The following is an 18,043-nucleotide window of genomic DNA, read 5'->3' as shown; positions in this document are numbered from 1 at the left end:
CAGGCACATCCTCTAGACGTGCTGCTCCGTGACTCAAGCCAGACACGATCCCATCCGTGCACCCGCCCACCACGGGCAAACCCAGAGGCCAAAAGCAGGCTGGCGGCTGTGCGGGGGCAGAGGGGACGCAGAGGGAGCCTCGCGGCTCCAGGTTTGTTCGTGCTGCTGGCCCGAGCCGAGGGCTGTGCCTCCCCGTGAACGTGCCAGAAGCCCCGCACCACGGTGTGGTGCGGCCATGACAGCTCGGTCCAGTGCTCAGGAAGAGTCCTGGGGGCGCCACGGAGCACCCGTGGGCCTCCGTGGACTCACCGCCAGGTTTCGAGATGAAATTTCCGCCCTGTAGCTTCGAACGTCCTCCAAGTCCAACGTGGCGGCGAGGACCTCCTGGAGAAGGGGTCAAAGAGAAAGCGTGATTCCCGCTCCCCCCACTCACGCAGCACACTTGGCCGTGCTCACAGGTGCGCCACATCGCACACGAGAGTCACACCTTCCAAGGCAGGGACGTTCCCGGCAGCCCAGGGAGAGGGGACAGCCGGTGCTGCGGCTGACCCGACGCCGTCCCCTCTCACTGTTGCCGCCACAGCCTCCAGTGAACTCAGACACGCGTCAGTGCTGCCTCCGTCACGGCACAGGGCCACGTCTGCCACGTCTGCCACAGACTTTTGAGATGCTCAGGAGCAAGGGTTCCTTCCCTGCTTCCCACGGGCTGCGCGGAGAGGAGACGGCGGGAGCCGCTGCCGCTGCCCCGCACCCAGAAGGAGAGGCGACCCCAGATCCAAGCCCACCTAGAGAAAGCCAGGCTGGAGGACGGCAGGGAGCTGGACCAGAGCCCCGGCGAGCCACGCGCGAGGCCGGGAGGTGCTGCCTGTGTGATCATGGGGACGTGTCCCTGCCCTCAAACCCAGATGAGACAGGAGTGTTAAGAATACAAAAATACTACAAAACGGAAAAAAAATTACATTTCAAAAAACAGCAAAAAAAAAAAAGTTTTGATTCATTTATGTCTTTTTTTTTTTTTTTTGGTCAGAGAGAGAGGGAGAGAGAGTGAGCACAGGCGGACAGAATGACAGGCAGAGGCAGAGGGAGAAGCAGGCTCCCCGCCAAGCAAGGAGCCCGATGTGGGACTCGATCCCAGGACGCTGGGATCATGACCTGAGCCGAAGGCAGCTGCTTAACCAAATGAGCCACCCAGGCGTCCCTCATTTATGTCTTTCTTTATGAAAAACACCTCCTTGTCAAAGCGCGTCACTAAAACATCGTCACTACAGGCAAGTTGGGGCAGCGAGAGCCAGTCCTGTGCGCCGCATGACACGGGGGGCTGTGGCCCCCCACACTCGTGCGAACGGGCCTGTGGGCAGCTGCTGTCGTCAACACCAGGCCTGACCCCAGCTGGACACACCCACGAAGAGAAAGAGAAAATGGTCTCCCTGTCATTTCCCAAAGTGATGGGCCACCAAGGCCACCGGGCTCTCCACAGGACAAAGCCAAGGGACGTGTGAGGCCACAGAAAACAAAGAGAGGCCAGATGATGTGAACGTTTTCGTGAGAAGACGCCTCCACTCCACCTTCCCCAGGACGGGTCAGCGTCCACAGAAACGCCTGAGGGAGGCGTCCAAGGAGCCAGCCAGCCCGCGAGGTTTGGAAGAGCCCGAGAAGCGCGTCCTGGGGAGGGGCAGCAGCTCTGCCGCTCTGTGCGATGGCCCTGTGTGCCACACAATTTCTTCAGATCATTTTAGGTGGATCACGGAGGAAGTGGCAGGCGGCACGGCCTTTGGCCCAAGGACTGCGATGGCCTCTCTCCCTGCACGCTTGGACAGAATCAGAGAATTCCAGCCCAAGAGCCCCCTTGGGGAGACAGGAGGCAACGGCCCTCGGGTTCTTGTGCGCTTACGAATCAGCTGGGCGTGTGCTTAAAACACAGGGTCCCCAGGGTCCAACCGTGAGGCCTGGCTGAGGCCCAGAGCCTGCAGGGACCCGCACACCTGGTGTTCCTGGTGCAGGTGACCCCCCGTGCGCTGCCAGTCAGTCCCAGGTCAGGTGCCTGCGGCTCTGATGTGCGGCTCAGCATCTTGGCCGCGTCGACCTGGCCTGAAGACAGCTGGGCATTCCGGCGGGACAGAAGATGACACACTGCCTTCTGCAAGCACTTGACCTTTCTGTCAAACCCTCCCGTCTCCATTGTGACCAGTGCAGACACCTGCAGGCCTCTGGGGACAGTGTTACACAGCAATCGCGGCCCGAGGGTCAGCTTGGAGGCAGGGAGCGCCCCTGCAGCCGAGCTCCCGCCCTGCACCGGCCAGGAGGCATCGTGGAACTTGCTGGCTCCGCTCCGAAACCCAGAGCAGTTTTATAACCACTGCCCTGCCCACAACCCCAGCAAGGCCGCGGAGGTACCCCTCCCTCTGAATCAGCGTGTCCCTCATCCCCACAGGCAGGTGTCTTCCGAGTGAAGATGGCAGATGCCGTGGGAGGGCCCGCTAGGAACCCGGGGCTGACTTTCCGGGCCTGTGGCGGGACCCACGCTTGTGTCCATTTTTGCAATAATAGCCATTTCCTTTTGTTTTGAATTTAAAAGCAAAAACCCAAAAACAAAAGCAAGAGCAAACAGTTCTCCACAAGGACTTTCTCTCAGCCGCCTCCACTGAGAAGGACATTCACGTCCAACGTGGCCAGATGGGCTAGCGGGACAGACGGTGCCCAGACCCACGTCCTCTGGAGGAGGCCGAGTGTCCACCAGCTCTGTATAGGCCCCCTTGGCTCAACCCCCTGGTCCCTGACCCACCCCGGACTGTGGTGACACCCCTCTGAGCGCACCCACAGCTCCCGTGCAGACATGCCCGCCCACGGCCGGCTGGCTGCGTCCAGTGAGCCACATAGCCCCACGGCGACAGGCCCCCCTAGAGGAGCATCGGGGCTCCCAGGACATGGGGGCAGGGGGATGTGGGGGCCGGGTGGCATTGGGCCTACAGCTAGCACAGACACACGCGTGCCTGGTCACATGGGGAACAGTGAGCGGGTCTCGAGCTCCCTACCGAGCTCCCCTGTGCTCCGCTCCTGCGGACGCGGGTCCCCCGCCAACGACCCCCCTCGCTGCGGGGACCAGGACTGACGCCTGCTTAATCCCGAGGAAGCTCTGGTTCCACATCCTCCCTGGGGCCCCAGGGTCCCCAACTGCTGACAGCACAGCCACCCCTCTGCCCCAGTGCGGTCACCCCCAGGGGCACACACGCGCTTGCTTACCACGTCATCCAGGGAGAACTGGGACCCCTGTGCGAAAATGCAGCCATTCATGGCGATCAGGGCGCAGCCGTCATAGTAGAGCCGGTCCCCGTCACAGCCCTTCTGGTTGGCCAGCAAGTAGATCCCACCATTCTGGAGAACACGCGCGGCAGCGGGACCTCACCTCCCTGTCCTCAGCCCTCCCGCCACACCAGAGAGAGCACCCCTGCATGGAAACTGCACGCTCGCCGCGGGCCCTTCCGATGCCCGTCACCACCCCCAGCCCCCAGCCCCCCAGTACCCTCACATGACCAGAGGAGGTGGGAGTCCAGGGAAGACAAACTCCATACGGCAAAGCCGAGACCCCAAGCTGGCTTCACTGACCCCAAGCCTATCCCGTGACTGTGCCGTGCTGCCCAGTGAGAGAGGCCCCCTCGAGGGCACTCCCCGTGCTCTGGCTCAGTACCAACCAGCCCGCGGCACTCCTGCGGCCAGCGTCGCGACCCTGGGGACAGGTCCGGATGCTGGGGAGTGAGCCTGCGGCCACTGGACACCATAAGCCAGGTGTCCTGCTCCAGGGAGCAGGGATGGCAGCGCCTGCCTCCCCGGCTGCCCGGGTTTAATGAGGTCAGGCGGGTGGGCCCCCAGGAGAAGAGTCCGTGCACAGTTGCTGAGCCCTGGCCATAACCACGGGCACCGGCACCTGCCATGCAGGCCTTGTCCACCTGGGCTCCGGGGGTTCAGGTATGGGGGACGCAGCACCGGCCCACAGTGCGCACACCCCGGCATCGCAGCCTAGTGCCTACCTTGGCGGTGGCCATGGTCACCAGATCAACCCTGGTGTGGGCTTTGCGCAGCACGTGGTGGCTGCCCGAGGCATTGGTGAAGATCTCCACACCGTCCAGGCCCATGTCCACGTGTGGGCTGCAGGCAGAGGCGGTTGACAGGAAGAGACAGGCTACGCGCCCGCCCCACCCTCCCCAGCCCCAAGGTCTCCAGGCCACACCACCAGGGCTGCCGCGCACGGGGCCGGGCCTGACCTGTGGGGCGTCCAGAGCTCCTCACAGATCTCACTCCCGATGCAGGTGTCCCGGGTGGCCAGCACTGCGTCCCCAAAGGGCACGGTCTCCTGCAGCCAGAGGACAGGGCCCATGAGACCCCTTGGCCGTGGCCCATCTGGGCTGTGTCCTGACCTCACCACCCTTTTCCTCCCCATCCCAGTGTGAAGCAGTCCCAGCCCACACGGCCTGGCACCAGCAGGCATCTCACTAGCTGGGGGCTGTGCTCTGTGTGGCCGCGAGGCTCACTGTGTCACTCTGCACTTGAAGCTTCCGTTGGCACAAATTCCCAGTCATCCTCGTTATTAAGAATAAAGGGTCTCATTTAGCAAGGGCCACTCTATGCCAGCCGTGGCACCGTGCACCTTTCTGCGTCACCCATGCTTTCGCCGGTCTGACCCGGTGGTCCCACCCCTGTGCCCAGAAGGACCCGAGGCTCATTCAAGAAACCTAAGAAAGATCGCCCATAGCCCAAGGGGCAGGGCCGGAGGCCCAGCGTGTCCGTCACCAAGAGCCACATTCACCAACCACACATGGCAGGAGCTCCCCAGGAAGGCGCAGAGCCTCCCCTGGGCTACCAGGCGGGGGCGTGGAGGCCCTGAGCCCCCCACATGCTGACAGGTCATGCTGACGCCACTGCTACATGCCGGCATGGGTCCAACTTGGCTACCACCCGTAATCCCAAAGTTACGGAAAAGGTGTGACTTTGTTCAGCCAAGAAATGATCCTGAGGCCTGGAGCACATCCTAGAACACCTGGCTGGGCTCCCTGATCTGTGTGTGTGCATATGCGTGTGAGTGCGACACCCATACTGCCCACGGCAAGAGCCACAGTGTAAACGTGGCCCTTTCTTCTCTGATGCCTCCTGCCACGGACGGACAAGGTCACTGTTCACTGTGGCTGTGAGGACAGCCTCACCCAGGACCCCCGCTGGCTGCCATGGGACCACTGCACCCCTGCACGACGGCCACGTGGCAAACGTGAGCACGTGGGCATGGCTGGAATCCACACCCCATCGTGAGAAGGCCACGGTCAGAGTGACAGGCTGGTGAACCACGTATCTAAAGCCGGGCTCATGCACTGCCCCTCCTCCGGGGGCCTGAACTGTCCACGCACAGCAGGTCCTGGGCAGTCCTCACCCTCTTCCTGGACACGTCCCTCAACCTTCACCCACAGTTACTCAAGCCAATTCAGGGAACCACCTTCAAGCAGCGACCCCGCAAAATCCTTCCAACAGCAAATTCTGTCCCATGTCAGCCCCGTGTGTCTCCCCTGAGATGGATTTTAGGATCTACTATGATCCCATAAGAATGAAATGGGGAGCACCCCACTCTCCAGACTGCAGTAGACACGTCTGTTTCAGACACAGACACACGGACACATACAAACACCCACGGAGTCTGTTCTGGGTCACAAAGACTTTAGAATGTGCTCACTGCTGCAGTTCAGGGTCAAAGGAGTGTCCAGGTCACTTGGGAGGTGACCAGACCTGCCGTCACCTCAGCCATGCCCGTCCCTGACTGTCCGTGCAGAAGGCACTGAGCCCAAGCTGGCCCCTCGAAGGGCCTCGCTCACGAATCAAAGCCCGTGCCAGAGGCGTAGTCTGGCTCCCAGGTGGAGATAACCTCCAACCGTCCCACTGTCCTCCAGGGACAAGGCAGAGGAAGCCGTTGATGGCGAAGAGGCCAATGGAGGCGGAACCTCGTGGGAATCAGGGGAGAGGGACCCCGCTGTGGCTCAAGCCCGTCCCTAAGACCCTGATGAATCCCGGCCAAGCCGTCTGCTGGAGGGAGTCTGTAAATGGCCATGAGCCACCTGGAGTATAGTCATCGGGGGACAGAGAACTCAGTGTCACGAGCTGAACTGTGCCTGTTGGAGTGCTGCCCGCACTTCAGAACCCGACCGTATCTGGAGCAGGGGCCTTAGAGGACGTGGTTAAGGTAACATGAGGTCACCGGGGTGGCCCTGATCCAGGGTGACCAGGGTCCTCACAGGAAGAAGGAATCAGGACACAGACACGCACGAGGGACGATGCCGTGAGGACCCAGGGAGAGCATGGCCGTCCACACACAAGGAGAGAGGCCTCGGGAGGACCCGCCCTGCCCGCCCCTGCCTCCCGGGCATCAGCCTCCAGGGCCGAGAGGCAAGCATCTCTCATTCAGCACCGTCCCCTCCATCTGTGGTGCTGTCTTATGGCAGCCAGAACCAAGTGACACCCCGGCAAGCAGAACGGGACCGCAGGCAGAGCCCTGAGAAGGCACGGCCCCCCGCAGCACCCTCTGTGTCCCAACTTCCGACCACCTGTGGGAAGTGGACAGAGCAGGGCTCCAGCCATCACCCCAGAGGCTTCCCATAGGAAGAGGGTGGACGCAGCCCCCGGATCAGACCAGACGATCCCAGCTCAGAAGGCCAGGCCGGCCAGGTCCAAAAGACACGACAGATGCTGGACGCTGGGTCGTCACACACTGAACAGGCAGCCTCATAAAGTCTTCCTTGAGTTTTGCAACCCTCCTTCCCCAACCCCACAGTTGGCTGCTTGGGTGGTCCCTTGGCCCAGGCAGCAGCCCCAGCAAGAAGGAGCTCACTGATGTGGGGTGGGGACCCCTCCCCCAGCTCCCCTGGTACCCCGGCAGGTGAGCCGGAGGAGAGGGGGAGGCACGAACGGGCAGAGCATCACTGACGTAAGAGAAAGGAGGCACCCAGCACCCCCAGGGCTCCAGCCTCCCTGCTCGTACCTGACGGGTGGGTTAGGGTCCTGCCCCATGTGGTGCACGTTAGCCCAGAACAGGGACATCTGGCTGGAAAATGAGATCCAGTCACACTCACCTGCTTCGTTACATCCTGTATCATCCGGGGGAGAAAATACTCCTCTGTCTGCCTGGGGAGGGAAGCACCACAGACCTGAGGATGAGCACCTCAGAAAGCAAGACGACAGCGTCCCAGCGTGAGCAAAGACCCGCCCCGAGCTTCAAACCCATGGCTCGGTGGAGGACAGTCAGCTGCACACGCGCCTTAACCGTCCCCGTTGGGGGAAGAGAAGCACGTAGGGTGAACAGAGGAAACTCTGGTGCGTTCTCCTCGCGGACACCATGGTACCCGGGGGCTCCGACTGACTTGGCTTCCCCGCGCCTTGTGGTCCAGCGCTCCTGAGACACATGTCACAGCTGTTCTCTGCAGAGCCGTCCCGCTTCCCCCAGGAGAAATCCAGCTGGACATCCCGACCGGTCTCTGAGCCCAGAACAGCACAGCGCATTAGCCAACACGACTGCGAACCCTGTCATCGCCGAGAAGACCGAATGGTCTCCCAGCGGGACGAGACGGACAGTCTAACACAGAACTTGGGTGACCCGCCTCGCCAAGGGCTACGCAGAGAGCCTGAATGTAAAAAATAGTTCACAGATCCAACCCCAAATGGGCTGTTACAAGACGCACCACAAAGACACGGAGTTACGTGTATTTCTTTTTTCTGAGAATTCACAAGAACCTTCTGGGATGGCGGCAGCAGCATTTACTTAAGTAAATCATAATGCTGGGAAATTGGAGGGTGCTGCCTTCTGTCCTGCGCTAAGGACGGGGACGGGGACACGTGACCCTGCTGACCTCCGAGACACCCTGCCGTCCCACAGCGAGCTCTCTATCCACCATGGGCAACTCTGCTGATGGTGATGTCACTGCGTCAAAACGCTCATTAAAGGGAAGAGTCCCCCCACCCCAAGGTTTGTCCCTTCCCCTCCTTCCCCGCCACCCCCACCAGGACCCACTGAGGACGAGACCAAAGCAAACCACCGGGAGACGGTATGCGGTCACCGCCGCGCTCAGTCTCTGCTCCAAGGCCAGCGATCACCTTGTACCCAGCCGGTGAAACTCGCCGGGCTTCATCCAGAGCAGACATCGTGAGTACAGGCCCTGCACTGTAGCCTGTCATCGGAGCTTGGCTCAGGCTGGCCCGACCTTCTCCCACGGACCCCATACCTGACTCCTGTGCACAGCCCATGCCCTTCTCTGGCTGGATGCCCTTTCCTCCCAGCCAACACCCTCTGGAAAAACCTAGCTGCGGACTCCCACCAAGAGACCCGTTTTGGCCTGGCCACCATAAGCCTTCTCTGCCCCGAGCAGCTACAGAGCCCCCGTGACGCCTGCCTCACCGCACTTAAATCTGGGGGCACAACCGAGAACATAACGACAACGAGTAGATTCTCGAGTTCTCTGCCGTCAAGAACCGGATTGTTTTCTCTCGTTTCCTCAGGCCTGAAGCTGTCATGCGGTCATCACTATGGTAGGGACACAGGGATGTGCCCAATCGTCGAGACCATTTTGGCACGGCGCCTATGGGTAAAAACCTCTGTCGTTTCAATGGTGCCAAAGAGAGAGTGGCGGATCTAGCTCGGTGTCTGCCGCGACCCCGCCACAGGCCTCATCACGCGAGCGCCCGTCTGAAGGAGCCACCGCAAGACCCACATGTCCACATGACAGGGACGGGCGACACCAGACTCCCAGGAAATCCAGAGACAGCACGCCCCAGGAACAGATCCCGGAGAAGAGGTGATCAGACGGTGGAAGACAGGAGAGCCTGTGCGCGAGGAAAAGGGTCTGAAACCCGGGACCTGCACAGATCTGAAGAACAGAGTCTCCGGCCAGGCACAGCACAGAGGACGGGGTTAGAGGAATGAGGCCCCAAGAGAAAATACAGGTACGTGGGCGGAGAGAGGACCAAAGACCCGGACTCGTGGCGCCCGATGGCGAAGGCAACAGAACGAAAGCATCTGAGAGCGAGAGATAGAAAATGTTCCCCAGATCACAGCCCCGACAGCAGGGGGCCGGGGGGGCGTAGCGGGTGAAGCGTCTGCTTCGGCTCAGGTCATGGTCTCAGGGCCCTGGGATCGAGTCCCGCATCGGGCTCCCTGCTCAGCGGGGAGCCTGCTTGTCCCCTGCCCGTCCCCAGCTCGTGCTCTCTCACTCTCTCTCAAGTGAACAAATAAATCTTTAAAAAAATTGAAGTCCCAACGGTCATGTTAACACTGCTGGGTGCACACGGGGACGGCAGGAGGAGCCCGGCAGCTGGAAGCTGTGCCCTCGAGGCACGGCCTGGCCGACAGCTGTGCGCCCTGACGGCCACCGGCCGGTGCACCTGCCCCCGGCTTCGACGTGCCTCACACGGTCCCCATTGTCCCCAGCCTGCGGCTCTCTGCGGGCGTCCTGCCTCATCCCCGCGAGGTGCCCACAGGTTCAGAGCACGGGGGGGGGGGTGCTGCCCCCCCATAAGGCCATTCCCAACTGTTCTGCAAAGTCGCCCCTGGTCTGGCGCCCTTGCCGGGACCTGGTGCATCCCGACGGTGCCACCGGCTCCCACGGGCCGCCGTTCTGCACTCTCCAGCATCGGCTCGCCCATCTAGCGCTTCCGTCAAATTCTGCCATTGTTCTTTGTACCTTTAGTTGCCCGTTTAAGTTTCGCGGACAAGAACGTTTTCTGGTTTTTACTGATTCAGGAGTCCCTCATCCGCCCTGAGCAGCACCTGCGGGCACTCGGCAAGCAGGGCTGCGTCCCCACCGCCCGCCGGCACCCTTCTCAGAGCTAAGGAGACCACGAGGACAGGGACAGGCCACGCTGGCGCCGGCCACATGCTGCGTTCAGCACCTCACACACTGACTCGCGTCAGCCCCGCAACCACAGCCCTACGGGGTCACCGCCATGAAGGGCCCCAAGGTGCACAGAGGTCGGGTCGCTGTCCTGGCCCCAAGGGGCCCAGCCAGGTGGCAGAGGCAGGGTTCGACCTCCCACCGCCAGAGCCGCCTGCTCTGTAAGAGCCGCAATCAAGCCCTCCGTGCGGCTCGTGCTTCACCTAAGCAAGCAGAGAAAACGGGAAAGCGCTCTCAGAAGACGGCCACATGCGGGTTCCAGCAGAGATGGAGGGTCGGAGGATGGAATCTTCTGGAATGTGGGAAATCAGAGCTAAGACCACCAGAGAAGATGGCCCAGGAAATCGGATCCCCAATCAAGAGACGTTCCAGAAACAGAACCCAGAACGGAAACTCGCCCAGAAAGGATGACCTTTCCCGAAGCCAAGGGTCACAGGGCCACAGAGGGCCTCACACAAGGGCCAAAAGACCCACACCAAGGCCTGTAGAACAAAATGTTAAGAGACCAACGATAACAAGAAGCTTGTCCACCAGCCCTGGCGAGAAGAAAACTCGGGAGTAGTGGCAGGCTTCTCCCCAGCGAGGGCACAAGCCAAAGACAATCCTTCAAGGGACACATTGAAAACTATGCAAAAAAGTTCTGTTTAACCTAGGGTTTTTTAAAAGTCTGCAAAGCTATCCATCACACATAAGAGCCCCATAAAGACATCTGCAGGCAGGCAAGGTATCAGAAACCCCCCTCGGTGATCCTTGCTTAGAAAGTTGGAATTTACCATAAGAAGTGGACTTGGGGGGCGCCTGGGTGGCTCAGTGGGTTAAAGCCTCTGCCTTCAGCTCAGGTCATGATCCCAGGGTCCTGGGATCGAGCCCCGCATCGGGCTCTCTGCTCAGCAGGGAGCCTGCTTCCTCCTCTCTCTGACTGTCTCTCTGCCTGCTTGTGATCTCTGTCTGTCAAATAAATAAATAAAAATCTTAAAAAAAAAAGAAGTGGACTTGGTCTTCCCAGCACTGAGCTGGCCCTAAAGGTGTTTTTATGTTAATGGTGTCAGAGGGAAAGGCCCGCTGGTTGCCGGGGGCCAACCCAGGAGTTGGAGCTTTCAGACCCACATCCAGGACTGGGGAGGGACCACTAGCTGGGGTGGAGTTCAGTGGCCAAAGGCCAATGATTCCATCAGTCATGCTTGTCACGAAGCCTCCAGAACACCGCAGAGAACAAGGAGGTTCGGGGAGCTCTCGGGTTGGCGACCACGTGAAGATCTGGGGAGAGCGGTGCACCCCCAGACCCAGCCCCGTGCATCTTTCCCACCTGGCTGTCCTGATCACATCCTCTTAGAGCAAACCGTGGTCTAGAATCAACCTCAGGAGGGGTGATGGGAACCTCTGGAACCTACTAGAAGCCATGTGCCTGCAAATGAGCAACTCTTCAGAGACAGTGACGCGTGGGTCAGCCCAGGGCAGGGAGGAGAAGTCCCCCAGAGCTGTGCAAGGGGGTGTATGCCCAAAATACACAAAACCCCAAAGTCTTCCTACATAAGACTATGGAGCATTCGAAGATACGTCACTGGAAGCTCGACCTGCAGCAGCAGCAGCGCCCGGCAAGCACACTGGGCGGGTCTCTCATCCCGGGGTAACCATGCCCCCCAGGGCATACCTGGCAAAGTCAGGACACATCGGAGGCTGTCACAAATGGGCTGCCTGTGGGGGAGGCCGGGGGTGCTGCCGCACCGTGTGCTGTGCAGAGGACAGCCCGAAGCCTCGGGCTGGGCCCCCCAGACACCAGCTGCTCGAGGGGCCACAGTCGACGAGCTTCTGCACTAAAGCAGCCACCCTGTAACCAGCAGCCTCCAGAGTGTTGTGCCCGAAACGGCGGGAACGTGCCCCGGGTTCTCACGCACCTCCCCCAGGACGCGGACCGCGGATCTGCCCAGGGAAGACATGACACGAGCGTCCACGGAGTGGCCACGACCCGTGCGTCCCTGCTTGGGGCAGCGGGACTCACCGGCTCCGGGACCACGGGGTGAACCAGCGCAGCTCCCGGTAGTTGCCCTCATTGGCCAAGGCCATTTTGGGTCTGATGAGCAGGATCTTCCTGCGGGCAGGAGAACAGGACGGTGCCTGAGATGAACGTCTGGCAGCCAGGGACAGCCCACGGGTTTGCCCTCCCGACAATGGACGACGACCGAGTCGGCAAGACCCAGCAGGTGTGCTGTGCGGGCAGCTGAAGTGCGGTGTCTGCCGGGGAAACAGGTACACCACCCTCCCTCGAACAACTTCCAGCCAGCGGCCCCACCCCACGGTCTCTCTCCTCACCCCGAAGGGTCTACGGTGGGCAGAGACCAGAAGCAGTGACATAAAGGACCGGGCGTTTCTGGAGCTGCCGCCCAGCACACAGCTCCCACAGACCGTGCGGTTCCAGGGACCACCCAGCTCCCGGGGGGCTTGCCCAGGGCCGCAGAGCCTGGGGGAGGCGGCCGCCACTTACCCATTGAGAAATATCACCCTGCAGTTGTAGCGGACATTTTTGTGCATGACAGGCCTGCGGAGAGAGGGGACACACGCATGTCTGTGAACAGCAAGACCCCATGTCCGTTTCTGTAAGAAGCGTCCTCGGGCCTGGGAGGGAAGCACGAGGCTCCGTGGCAGCTTCCGCAGGGGGCTCCTGCCCTGGCGGGAGCTCCAAAGAGAAGAAACTCTTCTAACGCAGCAGTCATTCCCTCTCCGACTCTCCCTCTCTCCTGGGACATTCTCAGACCTTCCACGGGCTGTCCCCCCATCTGCACACAGCCCTGTCACTGTGTCACCTCTCTGTCCCCTACTGGCCTCAGGCACCAGCCCCTGTGCCTTCCCGGTTCTCCTTCAGCACACCTCCTGACCTGCGGCCCGTGCCCCTTCTAGGAGGCGGGCCTTTTAGGGGCTGGGGGTGCTGAGCACATGTGTCCCCCACTCTGCCTGGACCCGTCCCACAGACAGTGCACTTCCCGTCCGTGTCCTCCCCCTCCATGGGAAGCCATGTGCTCTGCTAGGGCAAAGCTGGGCAGGCATCAAGGATGTCAGAATATAATTATTGTTTTGTTCAGAAGCTTATAGGCCCAGATAAACGCTGGATCTGAAAAGAAAATATCTTTATAAATATGACTGTTAACACTTTAAGAGTAAAAAGTAGAAAAATAAAAATAGGATTATGGGGCGCCTGGGCGGCTGAGTCCGGTGGGTGTCTGGCACTTGATTTCGGCTTGGGTCATGATCTCAGGCCCCACATTCGACTCCCTGCTTCTCTCCCACTCCCTCTGCCCCCTCCCTGCTCTCTCTCTCAAATAAATAAATAAATCTTTAAAAAATAGGATTATAGACTCCAAGCCCACAGAAGAAAGCGGAGCACAGGAGAGCTACCAAGGACAAGGGCAAACCAGAGGGAGACAACAGGACCAGAGCAGGACCGAGACCCTGTGCGGCCTGAATCAGGACACGCAGGAACGTCCAGGTCCTAATTTCTGGAGCCTGTGAACTGACCACCTTACGTAGCGAGAGGGGCTTTGCAGATGCGATGACTAAGTTACAGACCCCGAGATGGGGAGACTATCCCGGACTACCTGGGGCCGCGCACTAAAGCCACCAGGTCCTTACAGGAGGGAGGAGGGGATCAGAGCAGGAGCTGTGAGCAAGGAAGCGGATACGCAGGGGACCACTACGTACCTGCGCCGTATGCAACTGCGTCTCTGGACTCCGCCCCCTACATACCCACACCACATACACAGCATCTCTGGACCCCGCCCCCTACATACCCGTGCCGTGTACACCTGCACCTATGGAACCATGGGGTCCGCGCGCTGATGGGGAGTAACATGGCATCATCCCAGAACTTACCATTAAGTGAAGAAAGTACCATGTGCGTCTGCGCGCGGGAGGGAGAACGCTGTGCTCCCACTGTGCACCCTGCGCTCCCACACGCACAGGCGCTTCTGGGGGAATCTGCAAAACCGCTTCCTAGAGCTGCCTCCGAGGGGGACTTAGGGGTCTACAGGCCAGGGAGGGAACAAAACCCACTTTTCAACAGAAGGCCTTTTGTATCTGGAATGTGCGGACTCCACACCTCCCGTAGGAGAGCTCGCACCCTGACTCTTTCTCATTTTCGGAGTTTGCCTTCCCGACGCTCGCGTTGGCACTTACATTCCCACGTCACAGATGATATCCCGAGTGACCGGAGATTCGAGAAGGGCAGCCAGGACTTGAAGCGAATGCAAGAGGGTGTCCGACTCGTAGTAATGATCCCAACACCCGTAGCCACTGCAGAGGAAGGGAGCAGGCGGGTGAGCCCTGGAGCTGCCCCAGGGAAGGCGAGCAGGGGGGCAGGGGATCCCGGGAGACACTGGGGGGACAGCAGGGGCCCACGGGCCATCGGGGTCAGGCGTGCGGGAGTGCAGCCCAAGACTGCCCTCTCTAACCCAAGCTAGGATCACTGCTAACACAGAAGATGTGTTTCCCCAGAAATGAAGAAACCTGTGGCCCCAGGCTCTTTCTTCTAGCTTTAAATTACAGTGAGAAATTCTCACTTGTGTCAATATGTCTACCTATGGGTTTTGTTTTTTTTTTTTTTAACTGTAAACGCAGCCAAAATCCCATGGATCTACAGAGCCGGACCCACAGGAAGACGCTCCTCAGGCAAGGGGCATCGTTAACATCCTTCCATTACCGCTCACAGAGCAACTCCTAGCTCCGGCTGTGGGTCATGCTGGTAGCAGGCTGGACGGCGTCCCCCAGAAACCTGCGTCCCCTCCCACCCTCCAGAGCCCGGGAACATGACCGCACTTGGGGGAAGGGTCTCTACAGAGGTAATTAAGGATCTAAGGAGGAGAGGAGCCTGAACGACTTGGGCAGGTCTGAATCCAACAGGAGGAGGACACGACATGGAGGGGGGGGCACGGGAAAATGGAGACGGGAGGCATGCGGCCGCAGGACAAGGGACTGGGAGTGACAGCTAGACGAGACAGGACAGGTCCTCCCCTGGAGCTTCTGGAGGAAGCAGGGCCCTGTCAACACCCTGATTTGGGGTTTCTGGCCTCCAGAACCAGCTGCCTGAAGTCACCCAGCCTGTGGGACTGTGTTTCCAGCAGCCCCAGGAAACTCAGAGCTCCAGGACGTCATGAAACGTGAAGACAGGCTTGCGGTCAGTCTCCTGGCACGTGTGTGCCAGGAACAGAGCAGAGAGCGTCGATAAGCTACTTTCAAATCTTCAAAAACGTGTCCTTCCTCCGGTGCAGCGGCCTGGGAGTGATGTCGCAGGTGCTGAGCAAAGCTTGTGCAGGCGGACGCAGACCTCCACAAACGGGCATTTGCGTGGTTAACGTCTAGAAGGCAGGCCTCTCGGCCTTGGGCTCTGAGAAGGAAAGTCCAGGTTCTCAGAGGAAAACAAGATCAAGGAGATGCCCCTGGGGAGGGCTCAAGACCTGGGCTGGCCTTTTCCTGGGCAGAGTCCTGTTCCGGGGGTCTCGTGCCCTGGTGGCCCCCGCGCCACATGGGATACCGGACGGTAACACATGCCAACGTGCAGGCATCAGCGGGCCCCTTGGCCCTGGGGCTGGCCAACAGCCGAAGGGGCATTCTGTAACGGGGGCTGTAAGTGCCCCCCGCCCAGTTTAGGCAGCAATCGTCCATCCGCAAAGTCTACCAAATTGGCCCGAAGAACACAGACAGCCTTTCTGGCAAAGGACCTCTAGGTCCGCAAGTCAGCCCGTCTCAGGGGCACCGGCCCCTCATTGCCCTTCCAGTGCCCCTTTTGGGGCGGAGCTGGAGCCCTGACCACCAGGGACAGGAAGTGGGCGTGCTCTGTGAACGGGCTTGGCTCCCCTCCTGCCCCAGCTTCCTCTCTGCAAACTGTGGCAAGTAATAAAGGGGGGGGCCTGCTCAGCGGGCTAAAAATGACATGATACAACTATACCATCCTGGGATCCCATAGCTAAAATCCTCCGTCTCTTAAAATGACAGGTCCAGATTTGGGGGCCAGGTGTGGGGAGAGCACAGGACAAAGAAAGGGGCAAGGACCTACCCTGGAAGTGTCTGGGCCACGATAACTCTGGGGGACAGGGCTATTGAGGGCAGCCCTGCAGTGGGAAGAACAGACAAAATATAAAGACAGAGCCAGGACCCCGGGGGTAGAGGTCACATAGACACACCAGGACCCCAAGGGCCCGAGGAGTGTCTTGAAGAGCACGTTAAGTGAGGGTACAAAAGCCCTTGGCTACTGTGGGAGACACAGCCTGAGCTGAAGCTGGGGTTCCAAGCACAGAAGTCCAGCTTGCGAGGAGAAGGACAGGAGTGGCCTTAAGGACAGATACAAAGACACTAGCAAAGAAACGCTTTCTGTTTACACAAAGCCCAGAAACTGAGGCGGGGTCATGGCCCGAGCAGGGACTTCCGATCCCACGAATGGCCAGGACTTGCGCATGTGGGAACCCAGAGGGCCGCTGACATCTGTCACGAAACCACCGTAGTTCGTAAGACACTTAAACGCGACGACCGCTTGCTTACTTCTGCATAAGGGACGAGGAGGACCCGGCTTCCCGATCGCTGCGAGAAGGCAGAGTGGAAATGACCACTCACACTCGCTTGTGGAGACACACCGAGACCAGGAAGCGACGGCCACACGTGAAAGCGAGGGCCTGGGAGGGGTGGTGGGCTTGGCCATCAGCCGGCGGCCGGGACTCCAGGCCACCAGCAGGCTCGCCGGCTTCCAATGGCCCTCGGCAGGCCTGCACAGCCGCACCTCTCTGTGCCCACCCCCTCCGCTGCGTTTCCGCCGCAGGGAGCTGATGCCGCGCCCTCCACCCCCCTGCCCTGCGGGGTCCGTGTTCAGCTCTCACCATATTTCCAGTTCCGGTCCCAGCCTGTATCTCGCTCCTTTGCGTTTGGCAATGTCGATACCTGAGAAAGAGAGAGAAGAGCAGTTTCAGTACTCACACCGCGGTCGGAGGCGGATGAAACACTGCTGCATCAGGTGGGATGAAAAAACAGACCACGAACCAGAGCACTCAGGGGTCTCCCGGACCCCGACCCACACGGCCGAGGAGCGGCTGTCCCACAGACGCAGCTTACACCGGCAGCAAACAAGACACGGGGCCTGCAGGACTGACCCTTAGCATGGGGGACGGGGAGGAAGCCACAGCCTGGTCGCTCATTAACCGGCAGGTGTGGAAGACGGAGTGCAGTGAGAGGGCGGGATTCAAGGGACCGCAGCCTACAGCGGCACCACTGGGCACCAGCAACCTCCGGTTTGGGACAGCGGGCCCAGGGCCCACCTGCCGGGGAAAGGCCACCGGAGCAGAGACTCAGCTCTGGCCACTGACCGCCTCGCTCCAACGACTGCTCTGCGCTCGATGAGATGAAAGCAAGTTGAGGGTGAGGGTCCAGGGCGCTGCTGAACAGATGCCCTCGCGTGCACCTCCTGTTCTTACTGCTCTTAGCAAACCCTCTTGCAAGGAGTGGCTCCGAGCAAGACGGCCTGGCGTGAGCACAGCTATGGGGCTGCCCAGGACCGCCCCGCTCCAGCGGTACTTATGAGTAGTTGGACCTTTTCCACTCACAGATGAGCTGGTGCCGAGGCTCCCATATGGGGACCCTCGCAACAACCACACCCTAGTCTCTAAGCTCCCAGGCTTGTCCCTCACTCTGCTCCCCTCCTGGGGCCGGCTTCTCCCGCAGTCTACCCATCGGGATGGTCTCCAGGCACCAGACACAGGAACAGCGCTCCCACCTGTCTTGAAGTCTGACGTGCTTCAAGCTCACGTGCTCCTCGCTTGCTGACCTAAGTCCCTGGATCTGCCGCAGGACCAACCTGCTCTCCTTGAGATCGTCAGACCACTGGCCTCCCGGGGTGAGGGACCTGGCTCTCCCAGATGATGCACCCTGACCGCATCGAGAGCAGCTCAGGGGGTGGGGGGATGCCAGTGAGTCCATTCAGGGTCGCGACCACATCCGACTGCCGTCTAGGCACCTGCTCCTCCCGCACACAGCCCCCTCCCTCTTCCAGAACCTTCCCCTTTGAAACCCTCAGGCTCCCCCTGGACAGGGGTTAGATGGCCTTTGACACGTTAGCCCACCATCTTCCCAGGCTGCCTGGTTCCTGAATAAAGCAA

At 60.2% G+C, this 18,043-nt stretch overlaps 1 protein-coding gene across 4 annotated transcripts in view; it reads right to left on the bottom strand.

Annotated features, from left to right (window-relative positions):
• Window positions 1–18,043, bottom strand: part of NADSYN1 (NAD synthetase 1) — a 33,451-nt gene that overhangs the window by 14,554 nt on the left and 854 nt on the right. For 3 of the 4 annotated variants that reach the window (XR_007130562.1, XM_047747444.1, XM_047747442.1), the window contains exons 2-11: window positions 17,042–17,275; window positions 16,772–16,832; window positions 14,082–14,198; window positions 12,397–12,450; window positions 11,914–12,003; window positions 7,104–7,155; window positions 4,260–4,348; window positions 4,026–4,143; window positions 3,241–3,372; window positions 310–384 (exon numbers count right to left, since the gene is read on the bottom strand). Coding sequence is in view for 3 of the 4 variants with exons in the window: in XM_047747444.1 (XP_047603400.1) it covers window positions 310–384; window positions 3,241–3,372; window positions 4,026–4,143; window positions 4,260–4,348; window positions 7,104–7,155; window positions 11,914–12,003; window positions 12,397–12,450; window positions 14,082–14,198; window positions 16,772–16,832; window positions 17,042–17,275 (1,022 nt within the window). In the remaining variant the exon portion in view is untranslated. The remainder of the gene's footprint in view (window positions 1–309; window positions 385–3,240; window positions 3,373–4,025; window positions 4,144–4,259; window positions 4,349–7,103; window positions 7,156–11,913; window positions 12,004–12,396; window positions 12,451–14,081; window positions 14,199–16,771; window positions 16,833–17,041; window positions 17,276–18,043) is intronic. The other variant, XM_047747443.1, reaches the window with a different exon arrangement.

This window comes from Lutra lutra, chromosome 10, assembly GCF_902655055.1.
Source record: "Lutra lutra chromosome 10, mLutLut1.2, whole genome shotgun sequence".
In the NCBI taxonomy this organism is placed as follows: Eukaryota; Metazoa; Chordata; class Mammalia; order Carnivora; family Mustelidae; genus Lutra; species Lutra lutra.
Note: the sequence above shows the minus strand (reverse complement) of the source record. Positions and strands in the feature narration are given on the sequence as shown.